This window comes from Heptranchias perlo, chromosome 9, assembly GCF_035084215.1.
Source record: "Heptranchias perlo isolate sHepPer1 chromosome 9, sHepPer1.hap1, whole genome shotgun sequence".
Classification (NCBI taxonomy): Eukaryota; Metazoa; Chordata; class Chondrichthyes; order Hexanchiformes; family Hexanchidae; genus Heptranchias; species Heptranchias perlo.
This window is the reverse complement of record NC_090333.1, coordinates 26,581,406-26,603,773: the sequence shown is the minus strand read 5'-3', so window position 1 is coordinate 26,603,773 and position 22,368 is coordinate 26,581,406. Positions and strand designations below refer to the sequence as shown.

Below are 22,368 nucleotides of genomic sequence, written 5' to 3'. Positions count from 1 at the left end.
TCTAGACCTGACTCATGCCTAATATCATAGTCACCACATGTGCCCTGGAATTTGACCTATCCTATGCTTTCTCTCCAGTCCCTTCTACTTCAAGACAACCTTTCCTTTTCCTTGGAAATTTGCTCATGTTCACCTTATTATAAGCCAATTTTAACTTGGTGGGAATGGGGCAGTGACGGCTCCAAAATCGATTAGGGTAAACCCTGGGAATAAGAAATTGGCTGATGCAGATCAGCAATCAACAAAGCCATTAGAATGTTGAACTACACAGCCAGGGCAGTCCAATACGAGTCCGAGGATGTCACGACCAAACTGTATAGTGCTCTGATCAGACCACACCTTCAGTACTGTGTCCATCTAGGGCCACCAAGAAGCAGTTCAGTGATGATCAACACGGCTGATCCCTAGAGTCAAAGGGCTGAGTTACGAGGGAAGAATGGAGAGATTTAGACTTTTTAGCCTAGAAAGGAGGCATTTGAGAGATGATCCCCTAGAGGTATATAAGATAGTTATGGGAATGGAAAAGGTAAATCCAGAATTTGACTTTAAATTAAATTGTGAGAAGGGGACTTAGGTTCAAGATAGTAAAAGGAAAATGCAGGACTGATGTCAGGAAATTCTTCACACAAAAAGTGACCAACATGTAAGATAACTGGCAAAAGAACCAGAGTTGACATGAGGGAAAAAAAACTAACCCAGTGAGTTGTGATGATCTGGAATGCACTGCCTGAAAGGGTGGTGGAGGCAGATTCAATAGTAAGTTTCAAAAGGGAATTGGATAAATACTTGAAGGAGAAAAATTTGCAGGGATATGGGGAAAGAGAAGGGAATGTGACAAATTGGATAGCTCTTTCAAAGAGCCGGCACGGGCACGATGGGCTGAATGGCCTCCTGTGCTGTACGATTCTATGTGGAATAGACTTCTCGAAGGAGTAGTGGAGGCCTGGAATATTTTAAGAAACAATTAGATGGTAAAATAGGGGAACTTTAGAATCTCTCTGGATGGGTGAATTAAGATGGGCCTTCCGGATCTGTAATTACCTTGTGATTTTGTAATAAAAATGGAATTTGACATTGTGGGGGTTAAATTCGATTAGGCCGGAAGCCGGGCGCAGGTACTGTGATCCGTGACTAATCTGCACCCGGCACTTCCTGCGCAGACAAGACGGACATTCGTCCAGCCTGAACACTTACCTGCAAGCAGCGTTAAAAACCAGGCCTGACATGAGGATTCAAGGACATGCGCACTTTCCACTAGCGGGGGGAGCCCAAATCTCTTAAAGGGAGGCTGTCTCTCTGACAGGCAGCTAAAATCTCTTAAAGGGAGCTTGTACATGTTATTTGCTGAAAATGACAGTCTGCTGTCTGCACAGAGTCTGAACGGAGATCAGACATTGCACACGTAAAACACAGATGCAGGTTCTGCCGCTATGTTTACAAACTGCTGAGTTATGTTAATACATTGAATAAAGGTTGCAGATTGCGCACTACTAAATCCCACATCCTCCAATCTGCCTGCCAGATCTCACCAATCTGCCGGTCCGAGTTGGTACCAGGCCTGCAAGAGTGTGTGTACCAAGGTTCTCTGCTGATGCACTAGAGGCCTTGGTGCAAGAGGTGGGCAGAAGGAGGGACATCCTATATCCGCGGGGGCGGGGGGGGGAAGGTGTTGGTAGGGAGGGGGTGGGCAAGAGGCCAGAGGCAGTGGGGGACAAAGCCAATGCCAGGCGCATTGCAACACAAACATGGATGCTGTGCAGGAAGAAGTTCAATGCTTTGACACGTGTCGTCAAGGTGAGTGAGATCAACTGTCAAGTGGCGTCACCTACCAACTGCACCACTAGCTGCATCCACTGCTCCACGCACTACACCCCCATCACCCACATACCAACAAGCTCTTTCCATCTGTACTCAACTCTACCAATCAGATGCCTCTTCTCACCCTTACACATTACCACTGTTGCAAGCCACCCACCTACAACTCACAGGCCACACATGTTGGCAGCTATTCAACCATGGTTGTTCTCCTTGGAACAGAGAGGGTTGAGAGGAGATTTGATAGAGGTATTCAAAATCATGAAGGGTCTAGACAGAGTTGATAGAGAGAAACTGTTCCCATTGATGGAAGGGTCAAGAACCAGAGGACATAGATTTAAGGTGATTGGGAAAAGCACCAAAGGTGACATGAGGAAAAACTTTTTTACACAGCGAGTGGTTAGGATCTGGAATGCACTGCTGAAGTGGGTGGTGGAGGCAGATTCAATCATGGCCTTCAAAAGGGAACATGGTAAGTACTTGAAAGGAAAAAAATTGCAGGGCTACGGGGATAGGGCAAGAGAATGGGACTAGCTGGATTGCTCTTGCTTAGATCCGGCGCACACTTGATGGGCCGATTGGCCTCCTTCCGTGCTGTAACCTTTCTATGATTCTATGACAGGCACATCACCCGACACACGTCCCACTTTCTTGCAGGAGAAGGTGGCACATAACAGGAGGCAGCAAGTGACAGTGACATTTAGCCCCTCGAGCCTGTTTCACCATTCAATGAGATCACGGTTGACCTGTGACCTAACTCCATATACCCACCTTAGTATCTCTTAATATCCTTGGTTCACAGAAATCTATCAATCTTAGATTTAAAATTCACAATTGAACTAGCATCAACTGCCGTTTGCAGAAGAGCGTTCCAAACTTCTCCCACCCTTTGCGTGTAGAAGCGTTTCCCAACTTCACTCCTGCATGTCCTAGCTCTAAATATAAGGCTGTGCCCCCTCGTCCTAGTATTCAAGTATAGGAGACCTCCAAAAACAGTTACAAATGCATCAGCAGCCAGAAGCAATAATCCAGCAACTAACCTGTAAATCCTGCATGGTCCCTTTAAATAGCGCTGCTGGGGGTCCTCCAGGCACTCTGAGACATGTTCAGATGGTCGGGGTTAAGACTGTGCATTGAGTGGAGCGTTAAGTCCCAAAATGGTGTCTATCACTTTAAATCAGCATTCCACACTGATTGTATCCATTTTCTCCTTCACATGTTGCCAGAGTTTGTACTTGCACATGTGTTATTACCTTTACCAAGATGGCGTCTGGTGCATGTCCCGCTAGAAATGAGCGTGCGCGGCCAAGACACTGTCTTGGCACTTCGGGAGGCCGTATAGCACCAAAACAAGGGGCGCTGGATCGCCCAATTTCTAGCCCATTCAGTCTCATCACTGCACTTCTTTAGAACTGCAATACCACTAAACAGCTGCTGGTGGCGCTATTGTCAACAGTGACATTTACCAGTTCGGCATCGCCATCTGTAGATAAGTTAAGTTGCTGTCCCCACAGCAATCCAGTTTCAATAATATATTCAATAATAACTCCCCAACCACCACCACCACCTACTGTTACCTTAGCTGCAAAAATCACATGGAAAATCATTACAGTTTGATTACTCCATACTTATTAAAGCTATTTGTATATCTTCTGACTCAGCATTCCTTGTTGTGCCAATCACACTGACATTCACAGGATACATGAGTTACAGTGAGTTGTTTAAAATGAGAACTTTCAACAAATAGGTTGAGCCACATTCCTAGGAATTTCCTGAATAGTGGCACTTTTATTCCAATTTTTAAGAACTCACAATATAATGGGACCTGTTTGTGGGGCCCACAGTGTAGTTGCCTCACTGAGTTTACTTGAACTATGCGGAACAATATTTAGGCACATATGTTAATAACCAGAATATCCAAAGGTTGCCATTCAACTTTGTGGGTTTGGGAAAGTGGGCGTGTTAGCGGGATAGAGAGAGAGCTAGCTGGCTAGAGAAAGTGGGGTGGAGGTGAGGAAGATTCTTGAGCCTTCCTTGCAGGCTGTTGGAATCCTTTTTGGGAACTTCAGCACATTTTAAACATTTTTACTTTTTAATGATATACTCCCTCCATCACTGTTCCTGTTTATATTGTATTTACTCCCTCCCTCCCTCCCCCACTGAACTCAAGTCTGGGTGCTGTTCAACTAATCAGCTGTTAATTTGCAATGAAGTATGGCTGAATAATTATTGTATGAATTCAGTGCTTAGCTACTATCAGTACTTTTCTCATTATAACTATGACCTTCCTTTACCTATTTTAGAGTCCTCGAATTATGCCCTTCATGAAGTACCTATGTGCAGTAGGGTAAGACATGGAATGCCCTCATTTATTCCTTTTTTTGATTTTGTATTCTATCTGAACTCTTTCAGTATGGCTTCTTTGAGTACGGTGATAATTTATCAGGAAACGTCATCTTTCTTATTGAAACATATAAGATTGTGAAGGGTCTTGATCGGGTGGATGCAGTAAGGATGTTCCCAAAGATGGGTGAAACTAGAACTAGGGGGCATAATCTTAGAATAAGGGGCTGCTCTTTCAAAACTGAGATGAGGAGAAACTTCTTCACTCAGAGGGTGGTAGGTCTGTGGAATTTGCTGCCCCAGGAAGCTGTGGAAGCTACATCATTAGATAAATTTAAAACAGAAATAGACAGTTTCCTAGAAGTAAAGGGAATTAGGGGTTATGGGGAGCGGGCAGGAAATTGGACATGAAGCTGAGTTCGGATCGGTCAATGCCCTGTGGGTGGCGGAGAGGGCCCAGGGGCTATGTGGCCGGGTCCTGCTCCGACTTCTTGTGTTCTTTAGATTTGTGGTTGGGATCAGATCAGCCATGATCTTATTGAATGGCGGAGCAGGCTCGAGGGGCCGATTGGCCTACTCCTGCTCCAATTTCTTATGTTCTTATGTTCTTATGTTCTGGAAACCACCAACACCCTGTGCTTGATCCCCCGTGCAGTTTTGTCTCTGAGGGTTCTGAGTTTCAGGGTGAATAATGCTGCTCTTGAAAGGGATGGGAAGGAGATCCAAATTTTAATTAAAAAATCACAAAAGGAATCAATGAGAAGTTCCTTGTGTTGAACCAGAAGAGAACAAGGGGACGTGATTGTAAGCAAGGACATCCAAAAGAGTGACAACGTCACACGTAGAGTTAAGTTACGAAACAGACCCAATGCAGTGAATGGGACTCGGTGGAATCATTCAAAAAAAGGACAGATTCCTGAGTCCGCAAAGATTAGAGTTGTGTGGCGTGATGAGGCAGGAGAGAAATGAAATGATTGGATATTAAATGGTTTGAATAGGTCCTGTATGTGGATATAAGCAATGGGACAAAGTTGATGGATGGCTTTTCTCATTCCTGGTTTCTTATGTTCTTATTCAAAGAGTCAAATTTAGTGCAGTGATGCTGTTTTGCCTCACATGACTTTTGTCAGCCTTGTGTGATTTTAGTATTGAATATGCAGGTGCCATTCAGTAATCGTACATTAATATTGTATAAACCTTGGGTTCTTTCTCTATACTTTCTTTAATTGAAATGGTGATAATTTAGATCTGCTGTACATTATGGGGCTAATTATACAGCTCCTGCAGAACACTGTTGGTGCTGGCACTGTTTGGGCTCAGCATGACCCCTTGCAGGAATGAACTGATCTCACTCGATAACACAAGGTCAGTTCATTTGAAGGTTTTTCTGGTGCTCCTGGCCCATTGCTCACCAGACTTTTGGGGTCCAGCAGTCAGTTAAGGGCTACTGGCTGCCCATAAAGTGCCATCAGGATTTTCCAGTGTGGGGTGGAGAATCAGGGACAGAGGTGGCACTGGTCGGGGGCACTGGGCACGAGTGGCAGATGAAGCAGGGATTTAAAAAAAAATCGGGGCCTCCTCCTCAGTGCTGGTTCCAATTGGGTGCTGTGTGCCTGGGTCACTGCTCCAGCTTTACGTGCCTTATGTGTTGCAAGTCTGAGGCCTCCGTGCTCGATAATACGGGGAGCACCTGTCATCAGATTATTAAGTCCCCTGTCACATTAACTTAAATAAATGCATTTTAGTGCAGCTCTGTGGGATATATAGTTATTTAATTATTGAAGTCAAAGAATAATAAAGTAGAACATTTTTGATTCTGAATGTAGCTATTGGTTTAAGATTAAATTCACTGAATCTTGTTTTTAATGTTGGAGCATTTTTAGTACTATTGGAGCATCCCAGGCTTAAAAGGAAAACATTAAATCTAAGCCTTTCATTCTCTTTTCTTGTGGATTCTCAATGTCTTTCTCCTTTGTGGACTGTCTGTGTTTTCTTGTTATGTTCTTACAGATCAGTCAATGAATTGTGGAAGCAGCACGTTGCAATAGAGGTGAGATCCATTATTGCGTCTTTTAGATGCTGATCAATCTGCTTTCCATTTTCAGCATTTTTGCTTATATTTTACATACTTTTAAATCTGAACGAGTGAGGAATCCAAGAGGATCTGTGACTTTGGGGTAAATTTTAGCCCCGAAGAACGGGTGGGTTAGGGGTGGGTGGGCAGTGAAAATTCTCCGTTTTCAGAGCGGGACCGCATCCCAGCTCCAATGCGCCGACTTCCGGGTTTGACCCAGACGCGTCTGGATGTGCATCAGGCTTCTGAAACCCGAAAGTCGGCGGGACGGCATTTGAAGGGCCAATTGAGGTACCTAAATTTTTGTGGTTTGAACTACACAAGCCATTTAACTGCTTTTGAATGCGTTTCCCGTGGTCTCTGAAAGACGTCATGGAAACGGAGGCAAGTTGCAGCCGGCAGCCAGTTGGACCTTTAAACCAGTGATTGACACATCTGAAGAAAAGGTGAGTTTTTGCAGCAGGACAATTAGTTCTCAGACAAACCTTTGGCTGGGAGTTATTTATGTTTAGCCTGAGATTTCTTGGTTCACACTCAGAATTCTTGTGTTCAAACATATTTATCATATTTTGAACCCCCTCAAACTAACAACATCATGATGGGAGGCGCAATGGATTTATCCTACAGTACATCTGAGGAGGAGGCACGTCACCATCCATGGCAGGCACGGCGTGCAGTTCTGGGAGTTGCAAGTCCACAAGACAGAGGTCCGCCTCAAGGACCTGCAGAAGAGCAGAGAGGGGACCAACAGAGGGGCTGACGTCGCAGGAGGCATTACCCTCGTGAGAGGGTCTACAGGCAGAGGCTGAGCTTCCTGGACCTCTGTGTGGAGCAGTGTCTACACAGGCTCAGGTTGAGTCGCCAGGTGGTCGCAGACATCTGCAGGCTCCTTCATGCAGAGCTGCTCCTGGCTGGGCCTTGGTGGCCACGCATTGCCCGTCGCAGTAAAAGTCACCAGTGCCCTCAATTTCTTCACCTCTGCATCATTCCAGGACACCACTGGTGACATCACCAGGATCTCTCAGTTGTCTGCACATAAGTGTGTACGACAGGTCACAGATGGCTTGTTTGCCAGGGCACCCGACTACATCAACTTCCCCTGTGACGACATCAGTCAGACTGAGAGGGCAGTGCATTTCTACTCTCTGGGTGGCTTCCCACGGGTGCAGGGCGCAATCGATTGCACACACATAGCAATCCAAGGACTCCATATGAGCCAGGACTGAAAGGGATATCCCTCCATCAATGCACAGCTGGTTTGCGACCACTGGAAGGGGTTTCTGCAGGTGTGTGCCAAATTCCCTGGGAGCTGCCAGGAGGAGGAGGAGGAGGAGGAGACCGACCCGATCCACCCTGTGGGCACAGCAGCGTCTCACCTGGCTGCTTGTGATGCCAGGCAGTCACTCATATCCGATAGATTCTCATAAGGAGATCTGCAAAGTGAAGATAGTGACGTACCTAGACCACCTGGAACAACCACCACCATCACCAACACCCGCGCCCCCCCCCCCCCCCCACTCCATTAGCTTAAAACAGCTAAACAGTCCTACAGCGACACATACACCCATTGTAAACGTGCCCAGTGTGTGGCATCAAGTCTTGCCCTTCATGATGAGGCACATGCAAGGGCGCTTTCACGAAAGGAACTCCAGAATGGGCAAGACCTGGCAGTGGTGGTGACAAGTATGACATTTATTGCGAATGTAACAAAAAACCAAGAAAAATGAAAAACATGACATTCTGTCAGACAACCTTGTGCATCACCCTTGGTGATCACAAAACCTTCGCCTTCCTCTTCCTACTACTTCTACGTGGTGCATCCCTTGTGGCTTCAGCAGAGGTAGTGGCAGGTTGTTTAGGTCTCTGCCCAGACTGCTGAGATGCTCTCGGCCTACGCCCTCTGGGTTTTGGAACCTGTGAGGGCCCCGTCAAAGACTGTTCCATCTCCAGCTGTGCAGGGGCAGACTCAGCCATTGGGAGAGGAGGCAGCATTGCGAGTACCGATTGGGGGCGGAGGCAACGGGTGAGACGTGGGAGCGCTTTGAGTGGAGTTCCCACTTCCATGTCCCCTTTCGCCATCATCCCTCTCCAGGACCAGGGTCACATCACTCCTACCACTCTGTAGAACAACAGCTTGAAGGACATCTGTGATGCCTTGTAATGCCACAGCTAAAGTATCTGTCTGCCTGCTTAAGGCGGCAGAATGTTGTTCACCCTGATTCTGCACGGCCGTTGCCAGGACTTGAATGGACTCATTTGCGAGCCGTGCTTGAAGCTCAATGGAAGCTGCCATTCTCTCCATCAGACATTCCCGCACTTACCTGCACTAATGCTGGAGGTGGACTCCTCCATCCTCTCCCCTGTTGTGGAGAGTGAGCTTGGCATTCTTCCAGTACATTGCATAAGAGCATCTCTACCTCGATCATTCTCCTGCTCAAGGACGGCTCCCGGGGTTCAGCATCTGCGTCCAGCAGAGCTTGGAGAGGAGTGCGCCCACCGACGCGGACTCTCCACAGCTGCCTCTGCCACCAGTGTCTGCTTGTGCTCACTTGTGAGTGGTGAATCAACCAAACTAACTGGTGCATGGCTCGCTGTGATGTGACTGTGTGCCCTTAGAGGCATAGAGCTCCTCTGAGGAATCGCCTTCGTCCAGGCCGTGTGGTCCCTCAGCAATCCTTGAAGGCCCTGGAAGAGAACATACAGCAATATTAAGATTCATCGCAGAAGTCATGTTGCGATGAGCATCCGAAGGTGTGCAACAGGTCAATCATTGATAACATCAATTCATGTTGTGTATGAGGGATGTTAAAGTTCTGTCACCAGACGTTTGCGGGGTGCCAGTCTCGGCATCTCCGACAGCCAGGCATTCCAACGTGGGGCTGAGCTCCAAGGCCTCCTCCTCCGCTTCTGTCAGGGCCACTATTTGTGATGGCCCCCCTCCAGTCCTACTCCTCTCCCTTGCATTTTGTGCTCTCTTTTCCTACAAGTACAGACGTGTGAGTGAGTGAAGGTGGGGTCAGCTGATGGACGCATTGCTTTGGGTGAGACCGACAATGAAACAGATGCATCAGAGGGTGACTATCAGACAGATACATCACATTGCATCAGGATTGGGGTAAGTGGGAGTGGTGGGTTCACAAATGGGGAGGTGAGGAAGTGCCCAGGAAGTGAAGGTAAGTTGACACTGAGCCTTAAGTGGGTGTGAGGTGTGATGTGATGGTGTATGCTTGGCAGGGTAGAGTGTGTGTGTTGGGGGGGGGGGGGGGGGGTAATGTGCACCACAAAATATAGGTGAATCAGTAACTGTACTCACTTTTCCTGACCTGGTTAGGTCATTGAATCGCTTCCTGCACTGCACTAGAGTGCAGTTTAATATTCCTTGGACACAAGGGAAGTTGGCCACTGCCGCAAATCCCAGAACTCTCTCATTCTGGCTGTTGGTATCCATCGTGAAGGTAATGTACTGGTTTGGACTGGAAAGGAGGACGTTGGTGACCTGTTTGATGCAGCTGTGCACCACAGACTGGGAAATGCAGGCAATGTCCCCTGCATCCTACGGCCTGGAAGGAGTCTGGGTGAAAAAGTTAAGGGCGTTGGTGACTTTGACAGCCACTGGCAAAGCATGGCACTCTGGTACAGCAGGTCCTGCTGCAATAGGCTGCATAGGTCAGTGACAGCCTGCCTGGTGAAGAGCAGCCTCCTCCTGCACTGTTCCTCACAAGTATCCACAAAAGTAAGTCTTGACCTATAGACCCCGTAGGCTGGGCCAGGCCTTCAACAAGCAGCCCCCCTCACCTGTTGTCTTCCAACAGGCCCAGTTGCTGCCTATCCTTGTTCTTCAGGCTGCTGCTGCTCCTCTTCCTTCAACTGTTCGTCCATCCAAAGGAGTGAGTGCTTAATGAGGGTAGGTAAGGGTGGGGGGGGGGGGGGGGGCGGAAATCAGAAAGAAGCAAACTGGAAGTTCAGAACTGGCTCGGAAATGTACTGCTCACATTGACGCACCGATCCTAGTGACTTGAGTGCCTGCAGGTGCCTTTAAATATAGCTTCCAGTCATGTCAGTCAGTTTGTGAAGCTGAGTTTTACTTAGCGTGTTTGCCGCTGGGCGAGACTTCTGACTGGCCCAGTTAAAATTGCATCAGGATCCAAATGACGTCATTGGACCCCTATTTGAATTAATTCATAAGGCACCCGCCTCTTTCTGGTGCGTGCGTTTGCGACCTGAATCAACTCCACAGTAAAAATGGCAGTCGCTGCGGACAGAGCGGTAAGTCGGTTTTTGCAATTTTAACCGCTCACCCGTCCCATTCCCACCGGGCAGGTTGGGTTAAAATCAGGGCCCACAAGTTTGCAGTCGGCTGCATGCTGTAGCATAAAGTAACTGTAAAATAAACTGTAACCATTAAGGAAACTAAGTTTTGGTATTTTGTCTAGGCCTACTGTGATGAGTACATCGGCATATGGAAAAGCCAGAACCTTGATGTCCTGCTCTGCCCAGCACTGGGTCCTGCTCTCACTGTCGGATATGCTGGAAAACTAACATGTAGGTAACAATTCAGGGATAACCCCTTTATCAGAATAAAGGATTATTCTAGAGAAACTACAATAATTTCACATTCAGCCAGGCTGGTGATGCACAAAGATAAAATCTCATTGTTAAGTGTCTATGGCAAAGACAACTAATTTGCTCGTTGGTATCCAAAGCCAAACGTGAGGGTTCAGTTATATTGCCACATCATTTGGAAGCTTGGCGAGGTGTATTACTTCATTGTGGTGTCAAGCCGAGTTTAAAAAGTCCTCAGAGGTCCATTTGACCTTTTCGACACTTGTAAATGGAAGCAGAGCTTACGTCAATGTTTTGAGAAGGCATGCACTCCCACCCATGCTCTAAAAATATATAAAATATACCTGCCTGGAGCAGAGCTTTGCATATGCATGTAAGCAAGAATGCATGGAGCTCTCTTCTGACTGCAGAGTTGGATTTACAGCCGAGCAGTAACTAAGGTTGCTAGTAACAGTATAACTGCAACCTGATGTAATTCTGATTCATTTTATTTATCTTTTTTGTTTCTGCTAGTTTACATATTTTTGTTCACTTGCTGAATACTGATGCCCTCTTTGGGGAGTGACTAGGAAGCACTGCAGCACTGCTGAGTAAGATAAAAGGGCTGAATTGATCTTGACACAGTTATTAATATTGGGCCATCTCGCCGAAACATCCCAAAGTGCTTTGAATTGCTTTTTGAAGTGCAGCCACTGTGTTATTTAGGCAAACAAGGCAGCAACCGTTTTGCACAAAGCAATGCCCTACAACTGCAATCAGATGAAAGACTGGTTAATCTAGTTTTGGTAGTATTAATTGAGAGAAGAATCAGTGGCTGAGACACTGGGAGAATCCCTTCCTTTTCTTCGAATATTGCAATGGAATCTTTAACATCCATCTGAATCACTGGAACAGGCAGACTAGGCCTATTCCAGTGATTCAAATGGATATTAAAGGATGGCAGTGTTATGATTTAAATGCTCTCCAGATAATCATTCCATGTGTAAGTCCACATTTCCTATGAACTGAAATATAATACACAAAGTATTCAGGGTGGTAGTATCCAGAGATGAAGATCTGCTGATAATCTTATTGAACATAATACAAGATTCCTCAAAGGCTTTGGATCTTTCTGACAGTTGGACAAATAACACTCCTACAGACCATGTCTATCTCAGGCTATAAACTATGAATCAGATTTATTAAGAAGTAAAATTATTAGAAGCAACAGCAAACACAGCATATTTCACTAGATTACAGAACTTTATAAACTGTAAAGTTTCTCTCCCAAAGTGATGACGATGCCTCAAAACTTCTTTAGTTCTGTAATGATACTTAACTTGACCATCACCACATACTCCACTGACTCCATTCCCCCTCTGCCACTCTCCTAGACTGAACCAGTCTCTTTACAACCTTGGCATGTTGTTCGACCCTCAGCTGAGCTTTAAAGCCCAAATGTTATCCATCATCACGACTGCTTACTTCCACATCTACAACATTGCTCGTCTGCATCCCTACATCATCCCTCCAATGCTGAAAGCCTTATACATGTCTTTCTCACCTCCAGGCTCAACTACTCTAATACTTTCATTGCTGGCCTTGCAACCTCCACCCTCTATATATAAACTCCAACTTGTCCGAAACACTGCCATATACACCCTGTCCTGCAGTAAGTCCTGTTCACCCAGCACTCTGGTCCTCATTGGCTACCATGGCCTTGCCCAACTCAATATCTGCAACCTTTTCCAGCTGTATATTCCTTCCCAAAAACACTCTGCTCCTCTGATTCTGGCCTTATGTGCAATTCTCAATCCTTTTGCTCGCCATTGGTGGCAGAGCATTCAGCCGCCTTGATCCTACTCTCTAGAACTCCCTCCCTAAATCTTTTTTTCTCTCCACCTTTAAAAACCATCTCAAGAACTCATCTCTTCAAGCGAGCTTTCAGTCACCCCTCCTGATCTCTCCTTTCCTGACGTTCTTTTCCTTATGACTATTTGTGAAGCACTCTGGGACATTTCTTTATGTTAAATGCCCTATATAAATGCGAATTGTTGTTGTGTGAGCTTTGACATTGAGTGTCAGCAGCTAAATGCGTGGCTGAAAGACTGGTGTGGGAGACAGGGGTTTTGATTCATGGGGCACTGGCACCAGTACTGGGGAAAGAGGGAGCTGTTCCTTTGGGACGGGCTCCACTTAAACCGGGCTGGGACCAGCGTCCTGGCGAATCGAATAACTAGGGCTGTAGATAGGGCTTTAAAATACAAAGGAGGGGGGAGGGTTCAGGTGAGGGGAAAATTAGAAATCAAAAGAGAAAAGTCAAGGCAACAGAGGAGGGTAGTGAGGAAGGATATGCTTGCCTTCGAGGCGATGCAACAAAGGTTCACTTCATTGATTCCTGGGATGAGAGGATTGTCCTATAAGGAGAGATTGAGTAGAATGGGCCTATATTCTCTGGAGTTTAGAAGAATGAGAGGTGATCCCATTGAAACATACAAGATTCTGAGGGGGCTTGACAGGGTAGATGCTGAGAGGCTATTTCCTATGGCTGGAGAGTCTAGAACTAGGGGGCATAGTCTCAGGATAAGGGGTCAGCCATTTAAGACTGAGATGAGGAAGAATTTCTTCACACAGAGGGTTGTGAATCTTTGGAATTCTCTACCCCAGAGGGCTGTGGATGCTGAGTCATTGAATATATTCAAGGCTGTGATAGTTAGATTTTTGGACTCTAGGGGAATCAAGGATATGGGGATCGGGCAGGAAAGTGGAGTTGAGGTCGAAGATCAGCCATGATCTTATTGAATGGCGGAGCAGGCTCGAGGGGCCGCGTGGCCTACTCCTGCTCCTGTTTCTTATGTTCTTATGTTCTTAATCAATCATGATGGAATATCACAGTCGAATCTGATCCTGTCCTCACTTAATACCAACACACACTCTGTTCTAGCAAGGTTTGCTAGATAATGATCAGGAGTGGCAGCTCTGAATTTGTTTTAAACTTTTTCCTAATCAGTTATGTTCAATAGATAATAGGTAGGGCAAGTGATATGGTGTAAACTTTTACACTTGCCATGGTTGGCATGATTTTGTACAAAAGTTCCAAAAAATCTGACTGATGAATTACTTTCCACAGCAAATCACTTGCACTAATAATGGCTTGTGAATCAGGAGCTTTCATGATAGTATATTGTTTTAGATGGTAAAAGAATTCTTAATGCAAACAAACTGGGTTGGGTGGGGGGGGGGTTCAAAATACAGTTGAATGCTATGATGAGAGACCTCAGATACTGGAGGAATTAGCTTCAACAGGCTGATGATCTCTTCTTGTCCTTGGCTTTTCTTATGTTCTAATACAATATAATGATGCCGTTTATTTTAGTCATTCCTGACATCTTGTACCATCCACCCGAGGCTAATTAAAATATTGAAGATAAAGATACCATACTTTTTTTCCACAGCTTCATCCAGCTACAAGATTATTTTCAACCTATTAAATTTCCCAGCTGGTGTTGTGCCAGTTAGTACAGTCATGGAGAAGGATGAGGAGGAACTGAAGGACTATGTCGGCTACTGCAATGATTACTGGGACAAGACTTTCAAAAAGGTTAGTGCATCTGATTGGAAAAAGTAAGCCCTAATTCAAAAGTTCCTGCAATGAAAGGCTTATCTCCTAACAAGAAAGCATGTGAGGTCAGTCCAGAATACCTCATCTGCTATTTTATGTTTATGTTTTCCTTTCCCTAAGGATTGGAGGCAACATCCTACTAGTTTGTGGTTCAACCTTCGATCAGCATGTACTTAACTGGTGTGCTTTTAAACAGAATTGGATCTCTGGTGCCAGTTTCTAGTTCAAGTCGATGTATCTGGGGCTGAAATTACATTCCCGTGTGCTGACAGCTCAGGCGTGCGCTGGTGCAGAGGAATAAAAAACCGTCATCTTTGGTCTTGCACCTATTTTGTGCTGATTTTCACTTGCTCTGGCTTTTCTGATGGGGCTGCACTTGGGTGCAAGCCTCATTCATGCATTCATTTGGAGTCATCTGCTTTCTGCTCTGAGAATTCCGATGTGTTGCACCACTGGCAGGAGGCCAGCATGATGCACCTTTTAAATACTGGAGCTTTGCACATTTGTACAGGTACATACAAATTAAGACCAGGAGTAGGCCATTCGGCCCCTCGAGCCTGCTCTGCCATTTGATAAGATCATGGCTGATCTGATTGTGACCTCAACCCTACTTTCCTGTCTACCTACTATAATCTTTGACTCCCTTGTTAATCAGGAATCTATCTAACTCAGCCTTAAAAATATTCAATGACCCAGCCTCCACCACTCTCTGGGGAAGGGAGTTCCACAGACTCAACCCTCAGAGAAAAAATTTCTCCTCATCTCAGTCTTAAATGGGAGACCCCTTATTTTTAATCTGTGGCTCCTAGTTCTAGTCTCTCCCAGTGGACTATTTCACCCAATTTTGTTATTGCTCATTTATAGTGCCATATTGCTGCACATTTTGTTTTACACCTTGCTTTTATTGTCACTTCAATGATTGGTCCAATTGCTCACAAGTTGTACATTGGATTTCGTTGTGGTTGACAGTTATGCTGGGAAGGAGGGTTGCTCCTGTTTGTGTCGACATGTTCAATTCATATGGCTTGAAACCATGCTTTAAAACTCTGGGAATTTTGCTAGCGCTGCATCTACTGTGGAACCATTGAAAATGTCAGTACAGGGGAGGTCAGTCAGCCCATTGTACCTGTGCCAATGCTAGTTCCTCCACTGGAACCATCTACTCTAATCTAATTTCTCTGCTCTTTCCCTATACCCTGCCTCTTAAATTACATAATTCACCCAGCTTCAATAGCCACTGTGGTAATACATTCCATTGTCTAATAACCTTTTGTGTGAAAACAGTTCTTCTAACCTTCAATTTCTGATTCTGATACGAATGCAGAACTGATATCCTCTGGTCACTGACTTAACAAACAGCATAAATATATTTTCATTATTTACCCTCAACCTTTTCAGAATATAACACGTGGGTTAGATTCCCCCATAACCTTCTCTGCTCCAGTGAATACAGACCTAGTTTTTCTACATCTTTCACAACTATACCCTCGGCATCATTCTAGTGAAGCTACATTGCACCTTTTCCTTAGCTTCAATATCAGTTTACAACAGAATGCCCAAAACTGCACACAGTACTGCAACTGTAGTCCAACCAATGCTTTGTTCAGATTCAACGTTACTTGCTTGTTTTGCATTCAATTTTCCTATATAAAACCCAGAATCTCATCTGTCAATTTTACTGTCTTCCTCCATTTGTAATTATGCTTTCAAAGATCTGTGTATCTGTAATCCCAGATTTCCTTACCTCCAGACAGTTTTACCATTCTCTGTCCTTTCATCAAATATATTACTTCAAATTTAAGTACACTGAACTGCATTTGCCACACATTTGCCCATTCCTCTAACCTATGTTTTCCTGTGGTCTCCTGCACGTTTCCTCACAGTTTGCCATGCCCCCTAATTTGGCAAGAGCAAATTTTGACTTATCTGTCTCTATATTCTGTCCAAATTATTTAGGTACATAAAATAGAATGTTCTCGTTGATCCATGGCTCACTGTTAAGATTCAAGACTGCAATTTACAACAAAAACAAAATACTATCCCTTGTTTTTAAAAAAAATTCCTGTTACCTCTCTCACAGCCCATTTGGTTCTTGATGTGGAGATGCCGGTGATGGACTGGGGTTGACAATTGTAAACAATTTTACAACACCAAGTTATAGTCCAGCAATTTTATTTTAAATTCACAAGCTTTCGGAGGCTTCCTCCTTCGTCAGCCTCCGAAAGCTTGTGAATTTAAAATAAAATTGCTGGACTATAACTTGGTGTTGTAAAATTGTTTACATTTGATTCTTAACAGAAACACATGCCTGTTTGTTTTTAAATGAACCAATTAAAAAAAAAACTTATTCCTTCATTTAGTTTTATTGTTCACCGATTTTCTTTATCCATTAGGGAGTGACTAACCCTTTCTAAAAAAAAAAGCAACTAGTTCAGTTAGAGAAAGAGAAATAAAAAAAAATCTCCAGTACTAGTATCTTTTTTAAAGTTATGGTACACCAAGTATAACACTAACAAGTCCGCTTGTGGATAATCCTGGAACTAAATACGTCTGAACACAGATGCTAGCACTAGATCCGTAGTCCATTTGCAAGAAAGAATTTTCTTTTAACTAGCTATCTGAATTACCCCAAATTAAAACGAGAAAAAAATAAATCAAATCATTCTGGTAAAATAGGCCACTTCATCGAGATCAACCGCAAAGTCTGTTAGGAGAATTGGTGTTTTATCAAAAAGGCCTCCATTGAAACTCTGCCATTTTCCATCAGGTAAATAGATATCTCTTGCTTTTTTAACCTTTTTTTAACCTTTTTTTTGCGCAGCAACAGAATTTGTTTTAAAACTGCCTGTCCTTTTAATGAGAGCAGTCATCTTTTCTTGCTGCTTTTGGTTTCTTGGCATTGCACCATTGCTTCTTTCTTTGGATTAGAAGTTTATTCATTCCCTTTTGTTTGGTTTCAACTTTACTGCTTGACCATACCATTCAGAACATCTTGCCTGACATAAGCTGTCCTCTCTTGTGCCTGGAGATTAGCAGTTTCCTGTCTTATTTCTGCACAGTACATAGTAGAAAATATTTGACTTCAAACTTTGCCACCAACAGGAAGTGCAGGTGCCACTTTAAGAAGCTACTCCTGCCCAGGAAATCCCAATGTCTGTGCTCCCATTGTGGGATGGAAGGCATGCTGGGACTGCAACAGCTACATCTAAATGATGGGACAGCGGAAAACATGGGGAGTTCACTCTGTGCATTGCCAGCACAAAATACACTGGGCAAAATACACTTGTGCTGCTGGTGTGCCCGTAGCAAATCTGAGCTCCTCAGTGGTCACAATATTGGTACTAAGTCTAGAACCTTCTGCTTCTGGAATTCTGTGTAGATGAAAGTCAGACCAATTGGCACAGCTGGCTAGGACACTCTCTTCACCTTGGACCTGAGATCCTTCTCTATAAAATTACTTTGTTACGGTTCTGGTCTGACACCTAGTGAGGATGACTCCACAGCACAAAGTTGCCCATAACATAGGACTAAATTGGCAGTCTCAAATAGAGGTCATAATGATGACTGGTGTGGGAAATTAAAAGATTATTCTGGAAAAAGGGGAGGGGGAGAAAATGATTTACCTTTTTCTTTTTGAATTTTTTTTTCACTTTCAACAAAAAAGGAAATAACACATTGTATAGTGTTGCTCATTGAAGTTGAGGTTGAAGTGCTCAATGAGAAATTTGTAAATGGATCTGAACTGCACCTTTTATTTAATTTATACTGTACCTGAACTGGAGTGAATAAAAGGGGCAGAATAGGGGAAATCTTATCCTCTGTTATAATGAGGTTGGAGATGAAAGTAGAAGGAGGTTCACCCTGCATCTGACCTATGCTTAAAAGGTAAATTGCCCTAAACAAATGTGAAAATGAATGGGGGAAGCTAATGCAATATGATTTATGTTGAAGTTTGGTTTTGCCTTCACAAACTAGCACAGTTCTGAGAGTTGAATGTCCTTCTCTTCTAACCAAAGAAGTATTAGCAGTATAATCAATTTAAGATGATAATTAATTTGTACAAATACTTATCATCTCAGGTGCATATGATCTTATTTCACTGTTGTTTTTTCCTCTCCTGTGTTTCAGGGTTTTTCAGGAGCTGTTGGTCTCCCACTAGCCGTGCAGTGTGTAGCCTTGCCTTGGCAGGATGAACTTTGCCTTCGTTTTATGAGGGAGGTGGAAAGAGTTACTCAAAAGAAGAGAGGCACTTAGCTACATCAGTGATTGGAGCAGCCTTTCAAGTATAGCTGCTTCCAGCTGAACAGTTCATGCAGATGCTGCTCGGCTCAGGGACATAGCAATAATTTTTGGAATTGGGTGGTGTTAATTTAATTTGGGATTAATAAATCATTTAATTTAAGATTAAAAACCTGAACTCAGGTGATGACATGTTTAACGTGTTAGCAAAATGTTGTTTATGCTCCCCCCACCCCCGCAACACTCTCTGTAAAACAGATTGGTTTGTTAAACTGACTTGGAATCTAATTTAATCTGGTGATCTAAATGTTGTGTTGGTATAATGGGACATGTCCTCATTAGGGGAATGTCCAAGGGACGCAGACTTGAACATTTATGGCGGACAACTGGTTTAGCCATTCATCGCCAGATCTGGCTGGACCGCATAAAGCACTATCAGGTCCTACTGTCCTCTGCCAAAACTGCTCACTATTCCAGGACCATCCTGGAATGCAAAGATAACCCCGGGCTTCACTACAAACCATCTTCTTAAACCCCTCTCCCCTGCCCCCTCCACTCTCACCTCCAAAAAATAGTGCGAGGAGCTCATGGACTTCTTTGTCACTAAGATTGAGACCATCCATTCAGCTGCCTCTGCTGCTTCCCTCTCTTCCCCTAGCCCACCAAGCCAAACTTCCCCCATGGTTCCCCCCTGCCCCAGCCCTGAACTTGCATCTTTCTCTAGTTTCTCTCCTATCTCCCCATATGCCCTCCCCGAGCTCATCTTGACCATGAGACCCACCCCCTGCTCCCTCGATCCTATTCCCACCAAACTGCTGACCACCCAACTTCCCTTCCTGGCCCCCATGTTAGCTGATATTGTAAACGGTTCCCTCTCCTCAGGTACTGTCCCCCTCCCCTTCAAATCTGCTGTCATCACCCCACTCCTCAAAAAACCCACCGTTGACCCCTCTGTCCTTGCAAACTACTGCCCCATCTCCAATCTCCCTTTCCTCTCCAAAGTCCTTGTACGTGTTGTCACCTCCCAAATCCATGCCCATTTTTCCCGCAACTCCACGTTTGAATCCCTCCAATCAGGTTTCCGTCCCTGCCACAGTGCAGAAACGACCCTTATCAAAGTCACAAATGACATCCAATCTGACTGTGACGAAGGTAAACTATCTTTCCTCATCCTTCTTGCCCTGTCTGCAGTCTTTGACACGGTTGACCACACCGCCCTCCTCCAATGCCTTTCCTCCGTCGTCCAGCTGGGTGTGACTGTGCTCGCCTGGTTCCATTCTTATCTATCCAGTTGTAGTCAGAGAATCACTTGCAATGGCTTCTCTTCCCGCTCCCGCACTGTTACCACTGGAACCCCCAAAGAACTATGCTTGGTCCCCTTCTATTTCTCATCTACATGCTGCCCCTCGGCGACAACATCCAAAACCAAAAGATTCCACATGTACCCTGACGACACCCAGCTCCACCTCACAACCACCTCCCTTGACCCCTCCACCGTCTCTTATTTGTCACATTGCTTGTCCGACATCCACTACCGGATGAGCAAAAACTTCCTCCAGCTAAATAATGGGAAGACTGAAGCCATTGTATTTGGTCCCCGCTGCAAACTCCGTTCCCTAGCCACCGACTCCATCCTTCTCCCTGGCCACTGTGTGAGGCTGAAACAGACTTTTTGCAACCTTGGAGTCCTATTTGACTCTGAGGTGAGCTTCTGACCACACATCTGCTCCATCATCAAGTCCACCTATTTCCACCTCCGTAACATTGCCCGTCTCCGCCCCTGCCTCACCTCATCTGCTGTTGAAACCCTCATCCATGCCTTTGTTACCTCTAGACTGGACTATTCCAATGCTCTCCTGGCTGGCCTCCCATCTTCCACCTTCCATAAACTTGAGCTCATCCAAAACTGCTACCCATATTCTAACTCGCACCAAGTCCCATTCTCCCATCACCCCTGTGCTCACTGACCTACATTGGCTCCCGGTCTTCAAATTTTCATCCTTGCCTTCAAATCCCGCCATGACCTCGCCCCTCCCTATCTCTGCAACCTCCTCCAGCCCTACAACCCTCTAGGATCTCTGCACTCCTCCAATTCTTGCCTCTTGGGCCTCCCCGATTTTAAAAACTCCACCATTGGCGGCCGTGCCTTCAGCTGCCCAGGCCATAAGCTCTGGAATTCTCTCCCTAAACCTCTCCGCCTCTCTACCTCTCTCTCCTCCTTTAAGACACTCCTTAAAACCTATTCCTGTCCTAATACCTCCTTATGTGGCTCAGTGTGAAATTTTGTTTGCTAACGCTCCTGTGAAGCACCATGGGATGTTTTACTACGTTAAAGGCGCTATATAAATGCAAGTTGTTGTTGGGAAAAAAATCTCTCAAAATATTGAAGACAGTAATATCATAATGGACTAAACAAACTGACACTTGGTTCCACAACAATAACATTAGGCTTCACTTTCTATTTTTTTCGCATTTTCCTTCAATTGCCAATAGGAAGGTTCAGTGCTGAATTACTAATGTGACTGAGAAATTTGCTAATCAAACCATTGAGCATTTGGATATTCTTGTCTCTTTACTAGATATGAATTAGGAGAATAGTCAATTTAGGCTGATTATTAACCCGTACAAACACTCATGTCTGTTTTATCTCTGTAATGTATTAAACTGAAGAACCAGAAACAACCTTCACCTTTTATACTTGTGTATTTTGTCTTTCCTCCAAACCACTTAAAACTGAAATGCGTGCTTGATCAATTTTGGATAATTATCCATTTATGGTCATTAGACAGATAATTGGTCATAGGCAGCATGCACTCTGCCTTTAAATAGGCACTGCCTTAAATGAAAAAGTGTTTGGCAACCTTTGCTTTACTTTATTAGAACATAGTCAGAAAGGTGTTGTGGCATTTTGTCTCAATGTCAACCTGAGCATCAATCTAATTTGCATTGTCTTGTTGTGCAATTTGCAAACAAATTTTTAAAAAAGTTTGACAGACATTTTTTTCATGGAAACAGTGTCGTTTTATCATCTAATTTATTAGCATTACAGCAAAGTTCAGTGAGCTAGATCCAACAAAATAGCTGGTCTTACCAGTACCAGTCCCTGGCATCATTTTCACCACTTTTCTGTTGTTGGCTGTTGTCTTGTTTCTTTCTTGCTAAATGACTGGAAAACATGAAATCAATACTGTCTTTTTCCACTTCTGCCGTTGTGCTTTTTTCATAAAATCTGGAGAAACTTTATGGTCATGTTTACTTCAATTATATAAGCATGTCTCTGATTGTTGCCATCCCTCCCATTCAACCTTTCCATCTTCAGACTCCACACATCTGCACCTTGAAATGTTGATTAATACTGCGAGAGAGACAAGCTTGGAGCTGTTGTCTCTGTGCCAGGAAATAAATTTCTAGCACAAAGTCTGCGCTTACAGATTTTAGATACTCACAGACAACACACATGGCAACGCGAAGGCTGCGGAAGACCTCACGTAGATTGCAACGCACTCATTTGGCTTCCGGGTTCCCCACGCGAGTATCTACAGACCCGCTGGGTTCCCGGCTCGGAGCTAAAGTCATGCCCATAGTCATCAAACAGATAGATGTATCTATTAGAAGGTTAGAACTACACATATGACACCAGTTGGTGTAGCCTTGCAAGGGGGCCTTGTTGATTTGAGCTGTCTTGTGACTTGCTGCAGCTATCACTGTTTCAACAGATTCTGCAAAAACTGTC

At 44.6% G+C, this 22,368-nt stretch overlaps 1 protein-coding gene across 1 annotated transcript in view; it reads left to right on the top strand.

Annotated features, from left to right (window-relative positions):
• faah (fatty acid amide hydrolase) overlaps positions 1 to 21,317 on the top strand; it is a 57,988-nt gene extending 36,671 nt beyond the window's left edge. Inside the window, exons 11-15 of the mRNA XM_067990049.1 lie at positions 4,119 to 4,162; positions 6,169 to 6,208; positions 10,666 to 10,774; positions 14,230 to 14,375; positions 18,525 to 21,317. Coding sequence (XP_067846150.1) covers positions 4,119 to 4,162; positions 6,169 to 6,208; positions 10,666 to 10,774; positions 14,230 to 14,375; positions 18,525 to 18,650 — 465 coding nt within the window. The 3' untranslated portion in view covers positions 18,651 to 21,317. The remainder of the gene's footprint in view (positions 1 to 4,118; positions 4,163 to 6,168; positions 6,209 to 10,665; positions 10,775 to 14,229; positions 14,376 to 18,524) is intronic.
• Positions 21,318 to 22,368: the final 1,051 nt, after the last annotated feature.